This window comes from Aythya fuligula, chromosome 8, assembly GCF_009819795.1.
Source record: "Aythya fuligula isolate bAytFul2 chromosome 8, bAytFul2.pri, whole genome shotgun sequence".
NCBI classification, from domain to species: Eukaryota; Metazoa; Chordata; class Aves; order Anseriformes; family Anatidae; genus Aythya; species Aythya fuligula.
In genome coordinates, this window is record NC_045566.1 from 25,178,889 (window position 1) to 25,199,556 (window position 20,668).

At 38.6% G+C, this 20,668-nt stretch overlaps 1 protein-coding gene and 1 long non-coding RNA gene across 2 annotated transcripts in view; one reads left to right on the forward strand and one right to left on the reverse strand.

Annotated features, from left to right (window-relative positions):
• LOC116491815 overlaps positions 1 to 1,858 on the reverse strand; it is a 47,033-nt gene extending 45,175 nt beyond the window's left edge. Inside the window, exon 1 of the long non-coding RNA XR_004253530.1 lies at positions 1,776 to 1,858. This is a non-coding gene — a long non-coding RNA (uncharacterized LOC116491815). The remainder of the gene's footprint in view (positions 1 to 1,775) is intronic.
• Positions 1 to 20,668, forward strand: part of CRB1 (crumbs cell polarity complex component 1) — a 98,146-nt gene that overhangs the window by 68,748 nt on the left and 8,730 nt on the right. Inside the window, exons 9-11 of the mRNA XM_032192135.1 lie at positions 2,994 to 3,900; positions 4,745 to 4,873; positions 8,006 to 8,132. Coding sequence (XP_032048026.1) covers positions 2,994 to 3,900; positions 4,745 to 4,873; positions 8,006 to 8,132 — 1,163 coding nt within the window. The remainder of the gene's footprint in view (positions 1 to 2,993; positions 3,901 to 4,744; positions 4,874 to 8,005; positions 8,133 to 20,668) is intronic.

The following is a 20,668-nucleotide window of genomic DNA, read 5'->3' on the forward strand; positions in this document are numbered from 1 at the left end:
GGTACATTTCAGTTATTCCTGTCATCTCTTGAGGTTAGAAACAATTGAAATTGTCATCAGCATTTCCATAAAACTCAATATTCACTTTTTTCAAGGTTCATTCAAATGCTATTTCTATATTATAATAATAACCATGTTAATTGTAAGTAGAGTCAAGTTAATTGGAAAATTCTGCCCTACCAAACACAGGTATTTTCAGACAGACCCCATGACACAGACACTGATGTTTGCACGACCTTCACATTTGACTTTTTCAACATAACTTGTCAAGGTTGCAGAACAGATCACTACACCACCAGAGTGCAAGTGCACCCCACATCCCTGTACTGCAAAGAGATAAGAGGATATCTAGTGTTGGATTAACCTTAGGATGTTCTCTATCCTCTTGAAAACACAAGCTACATGACATACTTTGTATCACTTGATTTTTCTTTAATGTTAAAGAAAGATGATAAAGAAATGTTTGAAGGAAGTCACCCTAATGTCAGCAGTACAGCTATTAAACCAGTATCTTTGTAAGAAGCACTTGCATTACAGGCAGTATATTAGTTTGAAAAGTGATGGCCATTGGCTGTCTTAAGAACATTAGCCACCCTAAATACCTTCATTTGCCACCCTGAACTGAAGCAGAATTTAAAAGGCAAGAAAGGATTAGGAAGAAATATTTTGTCCTTTTTGTCCTTTTTTATTTATTTTCTTTATATATATATATATACATAGTTTTTTACTATTAAAGGAAGTCTTAATGATGCTGTGAAGGAAGACAAATACACAAAGTCTGATGGAAGCTGTTAAAATGTCTGACATTCTTCATGTCATGACTCTTAGGAATGAGAAGGTTGGTCAGCAAAAGATTTATACCATAGACAATTAAGAAGCAGATCAGTATCATGCTATTTTCATTGAGATTGTTAGAATCAGCACTGCATCACTTGTTAAAATTAACAGCTGAAATTAAAATAATTACTGAAATTAAAATAATAGCACCTTCTATAACAGACATATTTAATGACAACATCAAATATGATCAAATATGTTCTCTCATAAAATTCACTATTGCATTTTAATAAAACATGAACTCCAACTATGAAAAAAAAAAAAAAAAAGAGAAGCTAGATAGAAGAAGCTGAAGTGGGGAGCATCAAGTAACCGCAAAACCTTATGCCCAGTGGCACAACTAAGAGTAAAAGCACATCCAGATGCCTAGCTGTGGTCAGGATTTAAAAGGATTTCAGCAGGAGTATTTTAGCTTTTAAGCTTAAAAACAGCTAAAACAGCTTTGTGAAATGTTTAAAAAAGTCAGAAATAATTTCTGAAAAAATCTGAGTTTCATTTTTGGTATGGTTTCCTTAGGGGAAACCTCTCTTGTGAGAAAGACTGCATTAGTATTGGGATAGACAGTCACTGAGCAGTACAATAATTCATGGTGCTTATTGCCTGCATCGTTGGGAGGTTTCAGGTAAATTGCTTTAGCATTTACTCTGCAGTGAATGGCAAGTTCTCATCTGCTGCTGCTCCCCAGCCATAATCTTGCACTGGGGTTCCCCGGGGTTCTTTTTCCTGAGATTTACTGAGCCCAGAGAAAGCTCAGAATTCCACCTTACCTCAGTGCTGGGATCTTGCAGAGCTAAATTTGTCTTAAGTACAAGCAGAAGACATTCCTCCTGTCTTTCCTCCCTGTCTATAATCCTCATAAATCTCAGAATGTGCAAATTTATAGTCCACTGAGTTAGTGCATTTTAGTAGAAACCATGTTAATGAAAGATGTCAAATACCTTTGTGAAGACGTCCATAAAACTGCCATAATGCTGCCCATCAATTTTCACTCACAGCAGTATAAACCGAGTCCTCTGCTGCCCTCCCAGTCCCGCCAGCGCAGGCTCAGTGCCGGCAGCGAGGCTGCGGCAGCCTGCACGCAGCGGGAGAAGCTGGCTTTAAGCACAACAGGCACGACTTCCCACATTGATTTTGAAGTGGCTTTTTGCCAACTGACTTCAATGAGAGTCATCCTTTTTGCATCAGTGAGAATAGATTGGGATCCAACCAAATACTTTCTAAAACCTCTTAATGCCTTATCTAAGAAAAGAGGCATTGAGAACAAAGGTTCACCCAATGCTGGTCCCTCATGGGGAAAAACTAGTTGTCGATGCATAGGGAACAAATACAGACAAACACGTCTCCTTTGGAAAAACTCTCTCAGCCTCAGGTCTGAGCTGTATACAGTCATGGTCAACTCCCCTGCCTAAGGAAGAACAAGAGATAACACCAATGAAGCAGAGAAGTGCAAGTAAATAGTACCTATCATTTCCTACCTATTGACTACAAATGTGAATACAGGAACTGATATTGTAGACAAGTACTACAATGAGAAGAGATACCTAATAGCTAAATACTTTTTCAATCTTAATATATTCATGCAACTAACATAATCATTTAACCTCTTCCCAAAATACCATTTAAAATAGTATCATTATGGTTACATCAGTCAGATTTGGCTATGTCCATAAAAGCCTATAAAAAGCTATTGAGCCCCATCAGCCTTGCTGGCCTGGTCTTTTGCTATTATTTCTTTGCTAAGTGCCCGAGATGGGCTCCCCTCGTAAGAAGAAGCAGGGCCCAACTAGTATCTATGGTTATGTACTTCCATAGTTTTTTTTTACTACTGATACTTCTGATTTACATTACAGTAAATAGGGCCAGTCCCCCTTCTCAAGTCACAGAGAAAACGCACTCAAAGCTCCAGAAATAGAGCTTCAGGTGACACAAAGCCACGCAACTCCCGTGACACCAGGGACATTGGTGCTGGCACTGCCCTGTAACCTCTGTGGCTGCAAGAGGCAAGCAAGGATCACTGAAACTCTGGTGGAATTTGGTTGTTTTTCAGCAGATACAAAAGGAATTCAATGACAGGGAGCATGGGGACACTGAAGAGATACTGTCCACACATATTGTTTTAAAGCTGGCCTGGTTTTTCAATTATTATCTTTGCACAGGTCTTGCTAATGCAGTGTTTAGCGGCCGAAGCAGCGCGATATTTTACAGAAGCAATGGAAAAATCAGCAGAGACCTCACCAATATCATATTTGGCTTTCGAACTAGGGACACAGATGTGATACTGCTGTATGCAGAGAAGGAGCCAGAGTTTGTTACCATCAGTATTCACAACTCCAAACTACTCTTCCAGCTGCAAAGCGGCAACAGCTTTTATAAGCTGACCCTCGCTAGTTCACTGCCTGTGAGCGATGGGAAGTGGCATCAGGTGATGGTCTCTATGGTGGAGCCCCTGTCCCAGTTTTCGAGGTGGCACATTGATATAGATGACAAGAAAGACACTGCAACTAGCGCAACTGCCACAGGAAGCCTCAACTTTTTAAGAGAAGAGACTGACATCTATGTGGCTGACAAGGCTTTTGACAGTCTGGATGGCCTGCGAGGATGTATGAGCACCATAGAAATCAGTGGCATTTATCTCTCCTACTTTGAAAATGCTGCTGTCCACACTAAAAAACCTCAGGAGGAACAATTTCTCAAAATATCTGCAAACCCTACTCTTACTGGCTGTTTGCAGGTAGATGCCTGCAGCTCAGATCCCTGTATGCACGAGGGGACATGCGAAGACTTCTACACCTCCTACCGCTGCGTGTGTGCCCAGGGATGGACAGGCACCCACTGCGAGACCAACATCGATGAATGCTTTTCCAACCCCTGTGTTCATGGAAACTGCACGGACAGGATTGCCTCGTACGAGTGCATTTGTGAACCTGGCTACACAGGGTTAAACTGTGAAGAGGACATAGACAACTGTCGTGGCCACCAGTGTGCTAACGGGGCCACTTGCATAGATGGGGTTAATGGATACTCGTGCCTGTGTGCTAGCAACTTCACTGGAAAACTTTGCAGGTAATATAAACTAGGCAGGTCCAAATGATTTTTTAAGGTGTCATCTGAGGGATTACTACACCACTGATGCTCCCATTTCAATGCACATCAAATACAGACTTGTATTTTATACTATGCATCAATTTACATATTAATTGTGGCTGCAGAATTGATATATAAAGAATCTGCAGTACAGAAAGCTTTAGAGATCAGTTAGATGTGGATCAGTTGGAAGATGCCTTATATTGGCCCAATATGCTCTATCTTGTATGTTAGATCCCTCTTTTGAGTTCTTCTAAGATATTTGGGTGTCACACAGATCCAAGCCACTAACCCAGGCAGAGCACTGCCCCTTTTTTTGTTTTTCCTAAAAAGCAATGAATCATTAACTTGCCAGAAAATCCTTGAGAAGGCAAACCCTAATTCAGGTAGTTAAGTATGAGTAACACACACACTATGTGAGCCTCAGGCTCCAGCTCCTGCTGTCCATCCACAGACAGTGCAGCACTGCTTCCACCCCAGCCTCACAGCACAGGCAGCGGCCAGCCCCCAGCACCAGCCTGCAACCACACAGCCATGGGGTTTCCTTGCCAGGGGAAGAACCAAGGAGGCACCAGGTGTGTGCACCTCCATGGCTGGGTGGTCACCCCATTTGCATTGGGCAGTATTTGCCAGCAGGAGCACTGTGCTTTCTGGGAGACTCACAGTGCTAGGTTCTGCATGCAGACAACAAATCTGCAAGGTAGATCTCAATATTTTCCAGTAAAGCAATGACATAGACTCAAAGGAGAAGATGAGCACAAGCACAAGACATGCAGAAGTGGACAAGCAAATAACAACTGCCATTGCCTTCTTATTTATCTAGGTACAGAAAGTTACCGCATACGGTTTGTGGGAATGAAGACAGAAATCTTACCTGTTTCAATTACGGCAACTGTACTGATCTCAGCGGTGAGCTGGCGTGTGTGTGCCTGCCGGGATTTGCTGGAGAACGGTGAGATGCTTCACTGTGTGGAGCAATTCCTCCAAAAGCTGTTCCAGAAGGGTCTAGAGTGTACCATCTACTGGGGAATCACCCTCCTGCAGAAATACAGACAAAGTTGGTTTTCAAATGCAGCAGTTCCTTGCTGCACTGCCTTTGAGGTCCCAAAAGTATAGCACTCAGACAAGAATCACAAATTAATGCAGGAAGGGTCATTCCCACACAGCACCACCAATTCCAGGACAAGCCATTATTCCTTAGCTGGCATCTTACACTTTCTTCCACGTGCCTGTTCTTTGGATCCCATGCCAATTTTGTATATGGCAAAGAAGAATATTACCTTTTCATGTATGGACACACATAAATGCACATATCCTGCTCATATATAAAAATCAGCTACAGTATAGTGATACAAGAATATGCAAAGCTGTTTGTTTTTCACACATATCCACTGTGAATATACAATCTATTCTACAGGGATGGCATGACATGAAATACTTGCTGGTATTGCAGCTTTTTTATTTTTTTTATTGTTTATTTATTTATTTTTATTTATTTTTATTTATTTTTATTTTTTATTTTATTTTATTTTTTACTGAATGCCAAAATACAAAAACAGGATTATTATATTAATAATTATTATTAATACAGGATTATTATTAATAGTCAAGCTGAGAAGTACTTTTTATATCTTATAGGGTAGTCTGAAACAGAGAGCCTTTCCCACAGCAAAATTTGTGTCATATAGCAGATTGCCACAATTCACTCTTAACCCCTTGTTTGTTGTCTACAAAAGGCTTGGGAATAAGGAAGCTTGATGGTCTCAGTGCATCAGGTGCTGTAAAAACATAGAAGGACATTGTCCCAGTCATAATATAGCCTGAGGTAACAGCACCTTTCTGGGTAGTAAGAAAGGGAATGCAGAACAGAAACAGAAAATGAATGGCTTTCACTCTTAGTGAAATTAGCATTACATTTTAGTACAATATCCAAAGCTTCAATAGCACCAAGCTATGCTGGCTATGAAAGCACAAAGCAATTTTCAACAAAAGGTTTTAATTCTCTCAAAACTTATTAATCCATGGACTTTGTGGAAACAGTACAGTAAGCCATAACGGACGGATGAAATGAAAGTTTCCACCCACTCAATGCTCTGTGTGGTTGGCAGACACGTCTGTGCTGTGCTGTTTAACTCAGCCAGAAGGTCTGTGTGCCATGCCACAACAGTTAAAAAAAGGTTAAAAAATAAAATAATAGTAAAAAAAAAATAATAAAAGCATATTCTCAGGCAATTCTTTGGTGTGTATTTTTCTCAGGATTTTGAGGTAGAGGGAAAGTGTTTTTTCCTTTTTCCTTTCCCTGCCAGACAACGTGCTAACTACAGCTTTGGGAATGAGCCTTGCTTACATCCATCCCACAGGCTGGCAATAATCTCTATTTTATAGTTCCCATGATCCTCATATTGAGCAGCAGCCTTGTACCAAGCACACTGCACTATAACTGACTATCACAGCAAGGCATTCTTCTCCAATGTCTAAAATCGACTATTTGTCCTCTTTACCTCCAGGCTGCTGCACCATAAACCAGAAGTATTTCTGCATTTGCAGAAGTTAGTACACCAAATGAGAAAATTTCACCTCAAACACAAGACTTCTTTTTTTTCAGAACAACTATAAATATGTCAGTTAATAAGAAAATTCAAAGCAAAACCCTTTGGTATATTTATTGATTAGACTGATAAAGCAGACATATTCCTTTAAAGACAATATTTCATCCCTAAGAAAGCCACTGATGTACAATATAGAGAAAACAGCGTCTTTCCATGTCAATCGATTGGGGATCACAAGTTAAAAAAAAAAAAAAAAAAAAAAAAAAAAAAGAATAAACTTGGTAATATGTGGAAAGGGAAATGTGAAAAGATTACTCTTCATTAAGGGAGATATTGCTGTCTCTTGAAAACAGGCTATTCCTTGAATCCAGGCCAGTATTATCAAAATTATCTAATTACCTACTTCACATCTTCCAGAAGTTCAGTTGAATTCAGGCATCTCATGCCCTGGACTATTTTATTTTCTAGCTGTTTTTCAGTTTTGCATAGGTTAAGTTCATAGCCATACAATTTTTACATATTGAATTAATACTTTAATGTCAGCTTTTTGAAGAATGTGAATGTAATTTGTCATTGGAAGAAGGGGTGGAAACTTTTTCATGTATTAACTAAGAAAACCAGCTAAGCGCATTTAATATAAAGAACAGCTCTTCTCTAATGTAACACAGTTTATTGGGTGGTTATAGATACAACTAAACAAAGCAATTCCTTATAATTTCACACATTCTACTTCAAGGGTGAACATAACTCTTTATCTGGAAAAAATAGGAGTGACCATTACCATTATTTTAAGAAAATGAGGTAGGGAATTAAGGGGGAAGCTTTGCCAGAGCAGAAAGGCACCAACTCATTACTTGTTTCCAAAAAATCTCACACGTTTTTCATTAATGTTCAATTAGTTGCTTTAAGAAATTAAGAGCTCGGGTTTCCTTTCTCATCAAAATTAACTCAAAAGCATGCAATGATACATATTTAAGCTTCTAAAACATTACTCTGCATCTCCTTTCCTTACCATTTTCGATGCCCATGTCCTCAGAGAGACTGGGTAGAAGATTGTGCCGGGCATCTAATGGCATTTCTAATTGAGAAAAAAAAAAGCAAGTGAGTATTCCCAGAGGCACTCTGTTGTGAAAAAAAATATGCACGTGTTTGACGTAGGTCCAAATTACTGATAAGGAAAACGTGCCCTCATCTCGCAGTAAGAATGAGAATGGACAAGCAAGCTTTTAGCAGGGCCGTGCTGGATCCAGCTCTAAAATTACACAGCAACATACATTTCATGTTGCTAAGCACCATTAACCAGGAAATACTCTACAGAAAAGGCATTTCCAGCTTATCTATCTGTGTTTTAATATAACACAGGAAGTTCAAGATTTAAGCATGGCTAATAATAAGACCATAAACACATGTGGAAGTATACTATGTATTTCAAAAAGAGCACCCTCCCACCAAAAAGCTTCTGAATTAAAAATGTGCCAGTTTTATGCATTTTGTACGTGATTTCAGAGGATCACTGTTTCCTCTCTTACCTCTAGGTGTGAAAAGGACATTGATGAGTGCAGTTCTGACCCGTGCCTGAACGGGGGCCTCTGCCAGAATTTGCTCAACAAATTCCACTGCCTCTGCGACGTGAACTACGCTGGGGACCGCTGTGAGATCGATGTAAGCGACCTCTCCTTTTTTGTCTCTTTACTGTTGTGGCAGAATCTCTTTCAGCTTCTCTCCTATCTTATTCTGCGAATGGATGATGATCCAGCAGTCGAGTGGGGTGACCAGGAAGACTATTAGCAGCCTTTTAACTCTTGGTTTAGTGCAACAGAAGATGCCTTTTCCAAACAGCTTAGCAAAGCAATGCAAGCATCTGAATTTTAAAAATCATTTTATATTTGTTGAACTTACATGAAATGTTCAGTTTTATATAATTATTCTTCAACTTTGGTTGCAACGTGGAAACAAACCTCTTAGGTAACATCATGTTCCTTTTAATATAATCTAACAAAGTGAATGATGAGAACTTTGTGGTGCAAATGCTCAGGACCAAGTTCTTGCCTGTTTCATGAACCACTGTGGATCCATGTTAGTGCTCTCACTTTGTTTTAGATCAAATGCTAGCAGATCTTAAAAAGTGTCCCATCCCACCTCCACCCAAGCATTTCACCATGTGCACACTGCCAGCATGAGCAGTGGGGCACACCAAGAAGCAATGCACAATAAAGGGAACTGTAAGATACAATGATGGTGGCATTCAGGCCCCTGCTGCAATGGGTGGCAAAGATCCATTGCCTTCAGTGAGGTTAATTTTACCATAAAAATCTTGCTGATGCCACTATCTCTGTATCACATACCATGTTCACTGCTATTTCTTTGACAGTTTATCTCCTACCTGTGAAATCGTCTATAGGATTTTTGGATAATTAGATACTGGTTTGGATTAGCAGTTGGCAACACACTGAGCCCACTTGTACATCCATTTGGATTAGTGCAGTACTGCACTGGTAACTCTAATCCTGCACCTCTGCTCCAGTAGCCTCTACACCTCCAATGCATTATACTGAGATAAGCTGCAGCTGTCTCAATCTTCATTTAGATTCTTCTTTCAAGAAAACCTTAGTAAATACATTAGGTTTTAAAATCATTTGCCTTTTTTTTTTTTCCAAAGACTTCTACAACTTTAACTAAGTCTATGTAATCCATTAATAGATATGAGTGTCATCAGACAAAAAATCATTCTTTTATTCCTTCTGAGGAAGAAATCAGGGTAGTACAGTTGATCAGTTGTACATGAATTCTTTAAATAATGAAAATTAGGGACATGAAAATTATGAATACTGAGAGGTTTAGCAAATATATGTAAAAAATGTAAAATATCTGAATCTGTAAATGCCTTTGTGAGAGTAGACACTACTGACATAAATTGTTACATGTAAAAACAGCAGTAAAAAGTGAGTTTTTCATTTTCTAAACAATGCTTTAATGCAAAAGCCATTCATGAACTGTGCAAACATTTCTTCAGGCATTTACGATCATGTCATGTTTGTATAGGTTCTGTACTCGTTTTAGTCATTTAAAATAGTGTCCTTGAGTGATGATGGCAGGTAGCAGAGTTACAGAAAGAACTAACTAATGCTATACAATGAGATTTTATGAATCCAGAGAGTCCTAAATGAGATATTGAGGTTCCTGGTTTGCCACAGCAGGATACAACAGAAATTACTGCCTGAGAATCAAGTCTCTGCCTTTTATCTCCCACTTTTCAGAAGTGTCCCCAAATTTGTTATTTTTTCTGAATGCCGTTCAAAGCATAATTTCAGCAACAATAGTATTATTGAAAATATGACTCGTATTTTCAGAAAAAAATATAAAACACATTCCTTTACACATTGGTGGAAAATACCATGATTTATCCCTGTGATGTCACATATCCCTGTATCAAGCACCTGCCTTAGCATGAAAACTTAAGCACAATACATTTACTTATAACAATTGTATTACACAAGGATAACCTCTTTGTTATCAATATCTCACCGAAAATTGGTTGGCGTAATTTTATCTTTGATCTCTTGTGGAAAAAAAAAATATTATGCAGCTAAAATTTCCTTTCCTCTTTGTAAGCAAGCAATAAATAGGTGATGGGAATGTATTTTCCATCACTGGGGATGAAATTAATGTGTCAGAGTCAAAAACAGAACTGTTTTCTATCAGTTGTAGGGCTCAGTTACCTTTCTTGGTGGGAATGATTTGTAAAATTTTGAAAAATGTAACACAGGCAAAGACAACAAACCAAAATCAAACTGTATTTTGGATTTTTTTTTCTTCAATGAAAATACAATTTTGAATAACTGTGGTGGTTTTTTTTTTTTTTTTGGTTGATTGTTTGTTTTTTTTCCCCCCTTCTGGGGGGAAAAAAAAAAAGTAGCATGATCGATCTTACAATTTCAGAGGAAAATATATACATTTTTTAAAATGAAATCAATACTTCAGTGTGACATGTTTGCATTTTGGCTTAAAATACCAAGGTAAAACAAACCAAAATGAAAGCATTCCCATTGTTCTGAGTTAAAATAAAACAATGCAGTATTGGTGATAGGAGGATGGTTGGACTAGATGATTTTGTAGGTCCTTTCCAACCTTGTGTTTCTATGATTCTATGAATGTATTATGCTGGAAATTTTACTGCAGACCATAGTTTTCATTTCATCCTGGCTTAAAATGTTTCTTGGTATAGTATTATTGAAACAAAAAATTTAGACGGCATCAGAAATAATTTGAAATTAAAGCTATCACATCTTTTTCAAATACTAAATAAAAGCAAGAAAATATGAATTCTGAAAATTCTTATGATGAAAATGATGCTTATAACCAAAGGTTTCCAAACCAATCTTTAAAAAAAAATCTAAATTAAAAAAAATCACAATAAAATTTTTGGTTTTATCTCAAATCCCACATAAAAAAATTGAGATGTTATGTGCTTTACATAGTATGGATAACCTACAGTTAGTAAAAATTTCATCCTGGTATTAACATTGAAGAAATCTAGAAACCAGTACGTGTATTAATAGTATGTCTGACATACTGCAGCTGTAAGCACAGTATGCAAACCAACAAATGTATCTGTATAGAAATTCCAAAACTCTCGTCAACACTAGAAGTTTGATGTGAGAGTATATCCAGTATTACATACAGGCTTTATATGGATTTAAAGGAATATGGAAGTTACTCATCTAGAATATACTACGTGCAGAGCAGCAGTTCAGTCTCTGCGTACACACTGCGAAAATGTTCTCCGTTCCTGCACTCGAATTCTTTCCTTCCTCTCATGCCTTGTCATCACGAAGCATCTCTCGACTTCAGCTACGCTGCTCTTTTCCTCTCTGTACTTCTGTATGCTCTACTACATTGTACATGTGTACAGGACTTTCCTACCTTTGTGCACAAAATAAACCCTGTGTCTTTGTCTCTCTGTCTGCTCCTCATTTTCTGCTATTGGCTCTATCCATTTGCATCAGGTGTACCATGCTTTGCCCACCAGCAGTGGTTCCATCTCCAAGTTGCTCTCAGGTGTGCTGGCAGCACCCAGGGCAGTCCCTGTCCTGGGCAGCCCCCGGTGCCTCCTGTAGCACAGCTGAACAACCGATCAGCCCCAAACCAACAGCTCAGAGAGGAAGGGCTTATGAAAGGTCCACATGGCTCAAAGTGACTTTTACCACTTGGTTCCTCCCTCCAATACTTACAAAAAAAGTCAATACTTACTAAACCGTTGGGTGTTAGGAGGTGCATTCCGACAGGTCAGCCCTTCCCTTTGAGTTGTCACAGCCTGTAGGCTGGGTCTCCCCCGTGCACAGATCTCCAGTGGAGAACAGACTTCACAGGTCTAGTATAAAAGGTTAAGGGGAAAAAAAAAAATTAAAAAAAAAAATCCAGATTAATTAAAATAACATTACCAACAATATTATTTAAATGAAAAGTAAGTTTAGGACATTTTAAAGGAAAGTTTTAGAAACAAACATGAAAAAATGCTAAGCACTGTTTTTTGTATGATTTTTAGATGATAGCTCCTACTTCTGAACCTTAAAATCCAGGTTCCGAGGGACCTTCCTCTGGAGCTGCTGTAATGCAATTCAGGCTCTGCCTATCACAGTTTTAGCTGCAAAGAGCCCATGTGTTTGTGAATTTGAAAGTATCCTCAATGCCGAATGTTATTTGAATTCTCTTAATCTCAGTTCATTTAATTTTTAAGAAACTAGATCCCATAATCAGTTTACTAAATGCATGTGACTACAGTATGTCGGTGAAACTAAAAATGGCAAAAAATCTGCTTCAGACTCATAGTGATTAAATCAAGTTTCCTTTTCTTCATTGCAAATATTTTTCCTGGCCTAACACCCAAAGGTTCAGCTGGGAGGGCACTTTATCCATATGTCAGCTTTTAGCACTTGAACTGGAATTTTTATAACTTGATTTAGTGATTTTCTCTAAAAATGGCAAAACCTTTGTTTGCAATGAAAAATTCTACACAATTTCTACCTCAAAAACTGCAAGCTATACAGTAGCCTAAAAAATAGCCACAAAAACAAACAAACAAAAAACCTCCAGCAAGTGTTCAGTTTGTGATACTTGGACAATTATTACCTGAAGAACACCTCCAGAGAATTAAAAAAAAAAAAGCAGAATTTGGTTGTTCCTTTTACTTTGTGTTTCAAGAGTGCCCTGAGGCCCCATTAGGCTCCAGAGCCCATTCTGCCTGTGCTGTGCATAGCAAAAGGCAAATGTGGTCCCCGCGCTGACTGGTGAACAGCTCAGGCTGTGCTTTGAAATGGTTTCTCGAGCGTTATCATCTGCTACACCTTCGGGACAGCACTTCCTCACAAAGCATACTCTCTCCTATTGTACGCGTGAATATACATGAAACTTGAAAGTGGTGGTGGATTTCACATCCCAGAATTAAAGTTCTGCTTAAGGTAGCTACTGCTGTGCTCTGATGTGCACGGCTGTTGCTTTCATACCTGCTTCCAGCTGGTACCATTCGATCCTCCTGGGCACAAGGACAAGCATCATGCACTGGAGGTTATGATTCACATTTAGTGTCATTAAAAATACACCGATAAGCATGTAAGATTTGTTCAATATTGAATCTAAATTCAGTAAAACTCTCCCAGGCTTCCATAGCACAGGCACACGGAATTTTGATTGAATATGCACTACAGCGATTAACTAATGTATTCATTAACTGCAAAGGTTAGTAATATGAACGTAGCAAATGATACTTAATTACAATAATTAATGCCTGGTGATTCATGAATAATGCATTCCCTAACTATTTACATATTCATACTTTTGAAGCTATTAATGCATAATGATCATTCAACTAGAAGATGTGGACAACAGGAATGTAACGATGACACCCAGTCTCACCACAGCTTTACCTGTTTGTCTTGCTCTTATATACATCTGTCTTTCTAGTAGACAAAAAGATGGAAAGCATTCTTTTCAACAACTATAGAGCAATACAGTTACAAATACAGCCATGCCGGTTACTTTTCACATTGCATCAGTTCTGAGCCAGTATTTTCATCAGTTTATGTCCTGAGGTTACAAAAATGTAGAAGAATTTTATATTCTTTGAAACAAGACAAACAAACAAAATATTTCACCTTCTCTTTTCAGCAGAGAACTTTTCAAATTTTAGGAGATGAAGTGCGAGAGAAGTATTTATGTTCTGCTTCTTCAAATCTGAGAAATAGAAACAAAAAATCCCAAAGGAGAAATGTACACATTTGTGTAAAAGTATTTGCTGAAAGAACTTTTTTCTCCTTGTGATCATTTTAGGTTTGATCCTGTCCTGGAATTTCTTTCCTACTGCAGATGTTTAGGGCATTTCCATACTTAGAGTTTGTTCATTTGTGAAACAAGGATAGTAATACTGTCGACATCTTTAATCTGAACAAATGATTCTGCTGTAGATATCTCTCGTTTATGCTCCAACACACAGATTTCAGACTCTGTGATACAAGACAAGCTGATAGGCCTTCCTAACTGGAAGAAAGTCCAAAGAGCCACAGAAAGTCAGAAATAGAACACAGATATTTTTTTTTTTTAAACATACTGAAATACGATTATTTTAAGGCAATGTAATCATTTTTCTTCTTAGCCTAAGTTTAAATGCTCAATATTGGCAACACTAAGAGAGCAATATTCAGCAGCCAGCCCCAGGAGTGTGGTAAAATGACGAAGTAAAGCTGGGTAAGTCAACCAAAACTGAGAAGTGCTACTGCCCTGATTTAAGACAAACCTGCTGTTCCTCCTCAGCACCTGCTGCAGAGCTGGGTGTGCCCTGGCTCACCGAAAAGCTCATCCCAGCTGTTGTACCCCACAGGGAGCAAACAGAGGGCCTTGCCATACATGCACCTCAGCTCCAGGCTCCAGTGAGGTGGAGCAAGGCGATGGAGCATTGGGCTGAGAGCTTAGCAAATGAGCACGTGTTTCTGCTGTGCTTTTTGTCTTCTCTGGTGCTCTTGCAGCCTATTGAGAAAGGATAATACATACAGTAAAATATTTCCAAAATAAGTACTAATTTTCTGGACATCACATTATATGTAGCTAACTCACCGCATTTGAGGTCTTTACCTCCCAATAAAATAACCTCATGAAATTGGAGATGCCTAAGACCGCTCTTGTTTACATGGCCCCAAGTCCTACTGAAGCCAGTGGTACTTGAGGACCAAAGCACTGAGGACTGAACCCTTGTTCAAAATGGATGCTCTCATCCTCCGACGACCACAGCAGCACATCCAGCCCCTGGCACACTCCTGCTCTCTGTCTGTCCAAGCTGGGAGCAAACCATGGGGTAGGAGAACAGCCAGGGAGCAGAATTCCCCTCTTACCTGTCAGCTTTCCTGATGCTCCTCAGCTCTGGACTGGAGCAGGGTGCTGGTTCCATCAGGCGGTGGCTGCAGGCACGAGGGGCCTTCTCCAGTACTGTGGGGTTACTCCCTGCAGTGCCTCACTTACAGAAAAGCCCCAGCATGCCAGCTCTTTGGAGAAAAACACAGGCAGTACAGGTAAACTCATTGCAGTCTGATGACAGGTTATTGAAATAATATTAGTTTGTGACAGAAGTACGCTTTTCATATTTCTATTAGCCTAGCAGGGTCAGTGCAACTGAGCGGGGAAAAAGCTGGAATTTATTTGTTTTCATGTCATTCGCATGGCTGTAGATCACCCATCGTGGCAGACTCTTTACCGTTGATGGTATGAGCGGAGAGAACCCAGCTTTATTCCTGTGCCAGGTCAAATGCGCAGTAAGAAGAAACATCTTTAGATTTGTAAAATGAGCAGTTCTGCTCTGGAAGTCATTGCAAATGTCACAATGCTGTTTTTACAATTGTTTCTCAGAGCAGAACAGCCCCTTAATATCCTTTGCTATTTTTCTATTAGTCTGTATTCAAAACACAGGATTTAACTAAATTTTCTAAAAGGATATTGCAAGAAACATATTTAATATGTGTCATAACATAAGGTACAAAAACATTAGGATGCAAAGACAGTAAGGTTATCTGATGCATCTTAGCTGGAAAAGACAAGAGAGCTCCTCATAAGGCCAGCATTACTGCACGCATCACTGAAAAGCAGTTGAATATTTAATGTGCATGGTAAATATAAGCAGAAAAGGGAGCCCAGATGACATATGACAGCATAACACTCTGCAGTATAGGAGGAATCAGCTCAAGTAGGGTATTCACATAACACATTTAGTATTCAGACTAACACATTTTGTCTGTACACCATCCTTACGTTGCAATGGCATTGTTTTCCTTTTTCTCACCTTCTGATGTTTTCCCTGTAGACTCACATTCACATCACATGGGCATTTACTTCAGTCATTGCTCACTTTATAACACATTCGTGCACTCCATGCCTGCATTGTTCAGATACTAAATTTTACGTGTTTTTTCTCATGTGGTTCATGAGAATTAATGTTCTTTTTTTCTTTTATCTATTTCTTCTGGCTTCCAATAATGAAGCAGGCTTAGTAACAAGGGTATACTGGAAGTGGCTTTAAAACAATTAACTCAAATATAAAACCAGATTTTTTAATTTTATTTTTTTTTTAAAGCAGGAACAAATACCCCAAGAGCAGGCAGTAGTAACCTATGGGCTATTTTACACAATAAGATGCTTTATATTGCTAGGCAAATTGGCCAAACACTGACTGAAATCAGACCATAAATCTGCTTTAATTCCATGAATCCCAAAGTAGCACAGTTGACCAAAAGTTTTTAAAGAAGAGAAAAATCCATCCTCATCTTCAAGCTGAAAAATATAGCCTGACTTTTCCCTGAATGCTTATGAAATGAAAAAGAAATTAACTAAAATTAACAGAATTGAAACGTGTGCAAGGCATTACATGAAATTTATTACCAGATTACAAGTTGACTTCAGAGGAAGTATGTTCACCACTGCTACAATTAGAAAGACCAGAAGATACCTGCATCTAAGATATATTTATATATAAAGGATGCCGGCTAAAGAACAAATTAGGGACATTTTTCAGGTACAACACATTAAATGCTTTAGAAAATCTATCCCCTTTTGTTCAGGTTTCTAAATGGGAACCATGGTCCTCGGCTTCAACCACTACGTTATATAGACAGTGGTAGTCCTGTAGTCATCGATACTATCTATATGCTAGCTCAGAATAAAAAATACTTTTGGTAGAATAGTTTTAATGCCTCAGAAACTAATCATATGCTTATAATTACTATCAAAAGGTCTAGAAATTATGATGCTTCCAGATAGAGCAGGGGTGGCATATTCATCTGCCCATGTATCTCTTGGTGCACTGCCTGTGAAGTATATTCTTGTGCAGAGTACTTTTCAGTTCTTGCTATGAAACTCCATTCCTAATAGTGTCTGAAAATATATTTGCACACTTTACTAGGCTTCTAGAATGTATGTCCACTAAAAAGCAATAAAACAAATCCTTGTTCTCGAGGACTTGAAAAATATTTGGTTTTCAAATGATCAGAAACACTTATCTGCTTTGATCCAGAGTCACTTACATAAGAGGCAGAGCTTGTTACTTAAATATCTGAGATTCTTTGTACCAAACTGTACAGCAAAAACAGCAGTCCTCAAATTTATTCAAACATTATTTGGTAAAACAGATTATTCTCAAGAACACCAATGTGATATTGCTGTAATTCAGTGCAAAGAACAGAAGACTCAGCAACTGTGTCCTTTACAAACATTTGTAATTATTTAGCTGAAGCAGATTTTTCACTGCTGCAGACAGCTTTGGTTATTGGTAGACCCTGTGAAATGCTACAGTAGGGATATTGGAGATTCTCAAGCAAGTAAGCAGTTTGGAGTCTACTGTATCTATTAATGAAATGAAAATATAAACTAACTGTTATTTGTATAACCTGCTATGAAGCAATACTCTCTGAAAAGGTGAACTTCTCTACATGGAAATAGCATGAAAATATTTCCATTCAGTACCCAGCTACCTCCACTCCTCTGGAGAAACATTCAGGCCTGATGCACTTGCTGGCCAGAGCACATCTAGCCTAGACCCAGCATCTTGAAACTACATATTTCAGCTTGAGAACGTTTTGAGTTGAAAATCCCTAGCTCATGATAACATTTTTCATCCTCTCCCCAAATCACTGATGGAAAAAAAAAAAAAAAGAGACACAGAAGTATTCTCCCAAACAAAAACGCTAACATATGACACTTCTGCCAAAATTATATATAAATCGCTTGATTTCACAGCTCATGGGTATCTCCAATCCTGATGACTGTGGCATTCTCATAGATGAAGGAATTTAAGTGACCTGTGTTCTCCATACAGATACATTTCAACCCATGGCCCACACCAAGAACCACACGGTTCTTGTTTGCCTTGTCCTGTTGGCCATGGTTCTCCACATTCAGCCCTTTTGTGCCTTATTCAGCTCCTGACTAAGGCAACGTTATATGGCTCTTTATAAATAAAAAGATCATTTTAGATGGGAAAAAAAGTTAACTTGACTTGGAGCCAGTAAGAAAACATCTATAATTACTAGAGATCCTCTACAGCAGACTGAAGTGCTACCTTTCTTGTTCTGGAATCTGGCCTTAGGTTCACAAAGTGTACTGAATAGTGAAATAATAGGGGAGAAATGCTAGTGTTAAGATGAGGATCCCATAAGCACTGTATAAGAAAGATAACCAACTGCCTGTTTGGCAATTGCTTTTCTCATGTAAAATATATTTTTAAAATAAGATTACTGTATTATCTTTTTATAGCTACTCAGCATTATTAAGCTTAACTTAACTTAAGCTTAGTTTCAGCATCCTGGCCCTCATAAACTATGAATTGTAGTTTAATGATTAACTAATTCTATACAATTAAACTCCAAATGAGAAAGAATTTGACAGCCATTTTATATGAGTATAGATTAAATTACAACAGATTTTATTCATGCAATATTTTAACATGGAAAGGTAACTTCCTTGTTTGAATAAAGCATGTAAAAATCATTCCCTTAAGATGGTTGCTCGAGTACTTAACAGGCTTCTTATTGGCATTCATCACAATATTTAGGAATGGACTCCTGAGTATCCCATTTATACAAACCGCTGGTTATTCTAACACCCAAGACAAAACCAATAATGTCTATAAGAAAGCTGTACTAAAGTCTGAGGAAGCCCTTAGTTTAATTTTACAACTGCAGCTTGCTCGCTGTCAGATGTCTTTTGTTTATATCTGAGCATGGATAATTCCCTGCCTTAAAATAAAAATATTGGAGCATTCAGAACAAGCTCAGGTGTATGAGGATGGACAGTGGCACTTGTTTTGTCCCTGATGCCTGAGAAACTGAAAATAGCCATGTGCTGACTTAAAAGAAATGTGTCATCATTGCTTTGAAGCAGTTATAGATAACAAGAGAGATCAAGCCAAAACCTTTCAGTTTCTCTGAGTATTTCAAGTCTCAGAAAGACCCTTTGGCACTCCACAATATCCCCCAGGGGTGCGGAGCTGAGCCCGCAGGCAGCAGCACAGGGAGTGAGGGCCTGGCTGGCCCGCTTGGGAAGGAGCAACGACCCAGTGCTTGGACAACAGATAACAGGTCAGCTCACGTGGAAATGGGAGTTGAGTTCATCCTTTAAGTCCATAATATATACTTATGAATTACTTATTACCAGTGAAAGTGCAATGTGCTTGCAGTTTAAGCAACAGAGAATGTCATACTCCCCTCCAAAAAGAAATCTTATATAGGGAAAATGCTCGCTCCGCAACAGCTCTGTGATATCCATTATGTGGGCTATCAAACTTAATCCTTCTTGCTCATAATTTCTTGCCTCCATATTCTAGCAGCTGTACAAACACCAAGCAAATGACAGACTGCCAAAGGAGGCTGGGGATAAGTGCTAAGCGAGACCTCCCTAGATCTCCTTAGATCTCCTTCTTGATGGGAGCGTTAGAGCTGGGTCAGGGTGAGACAGCCCTGGTACAACTACTACATCAAGGGGCTGTTGCACTGGTCACAGCTTGTGGAAGGCAAAGGTGGTTTTGGACCTGACTCTACAGACTGTACAAAATGCTTATTTTCAGCCAGTATTGAGGAGCCCACAGATCCAAAATAATCACCTGGCTAGAAACAGAGCTGAGTTGCACTCACACTCAATATGACTTGCCTTGGAGGAGCAGAGATAAATTCATTTAGCTGAGCCAGCAGACTATTTTCTGGTCTAAGAAGTATGAGCATCAAGAAAACCTTCTGAAAGTGTAGGAAGTCTTCTTAAAAGACAGACATTGACAAGGCCCCCATTACTTCCTAGAGTGTTAGAGTAAATTGCTCTGATCTGAACTCCAATGTATTTTCTGTTAGTTATCTTTAGGTGGCAGTAAGGTAAAAGCATGGAGTAGAAATGTAAGAGTAATCTGATGTATTTCTTGAGACCTTTTTCTCATGTACTGTGCTGGCTGTAACATGTAAAGAGACTTCATAAACCACTTGTGTCTTCAGCAGATATCCAAAGAAACACACAATTATTAGATTTGGCTTTATCCAAATCCTGTTCAAATGCAAACCTGTTGAACACTGACACTATTAGTAAAATGGCTGGATATTATACTCGGTGTGCAGTACTTGATCCAAGAATCCCTGACAGCAGAGTTAAGGTTCTTGGGTAGAGACAGACTCATACACTCCCATCAAGAAGATGGAAGTACACTAAAAAGAAAAAAAGCTACAAGGAGCAGCAAGTTCACTGACAAATCCAACATCTGAATCAAGAGTAAAATTGAGTAGTTCTTGATGTAGATAACAGATTTTGATGAAGTTGTTAATGTAGTCTACAGATTTTTATAATAATTTAATTTACACTTTCCCTGTGTGCATCCCTTCCAAAGTCTTTCCTCAATCTAAAATGTAACGATGATAGTTCTCTGTAATCAACGTTCTACTAGAGAAACAAACAAACAAACAAAAAACCACTCTAGTAGGATAAAAACATACTCCAAATTTTTATCTAGGAATATAATTAGCTAAGTAACGTGACAGTGTCATGTAACATGCTAAGGCAAGTATTATGTAGCCAATAAAGGTCTAACTTATATCATTAATATTTACAGTTGGAAGCAGGAGATGGCTGCAATCTAAGTGCTGCACCCAACAAAGGCTCACTGTTGACTTGATACCTTGTTGTCTGAC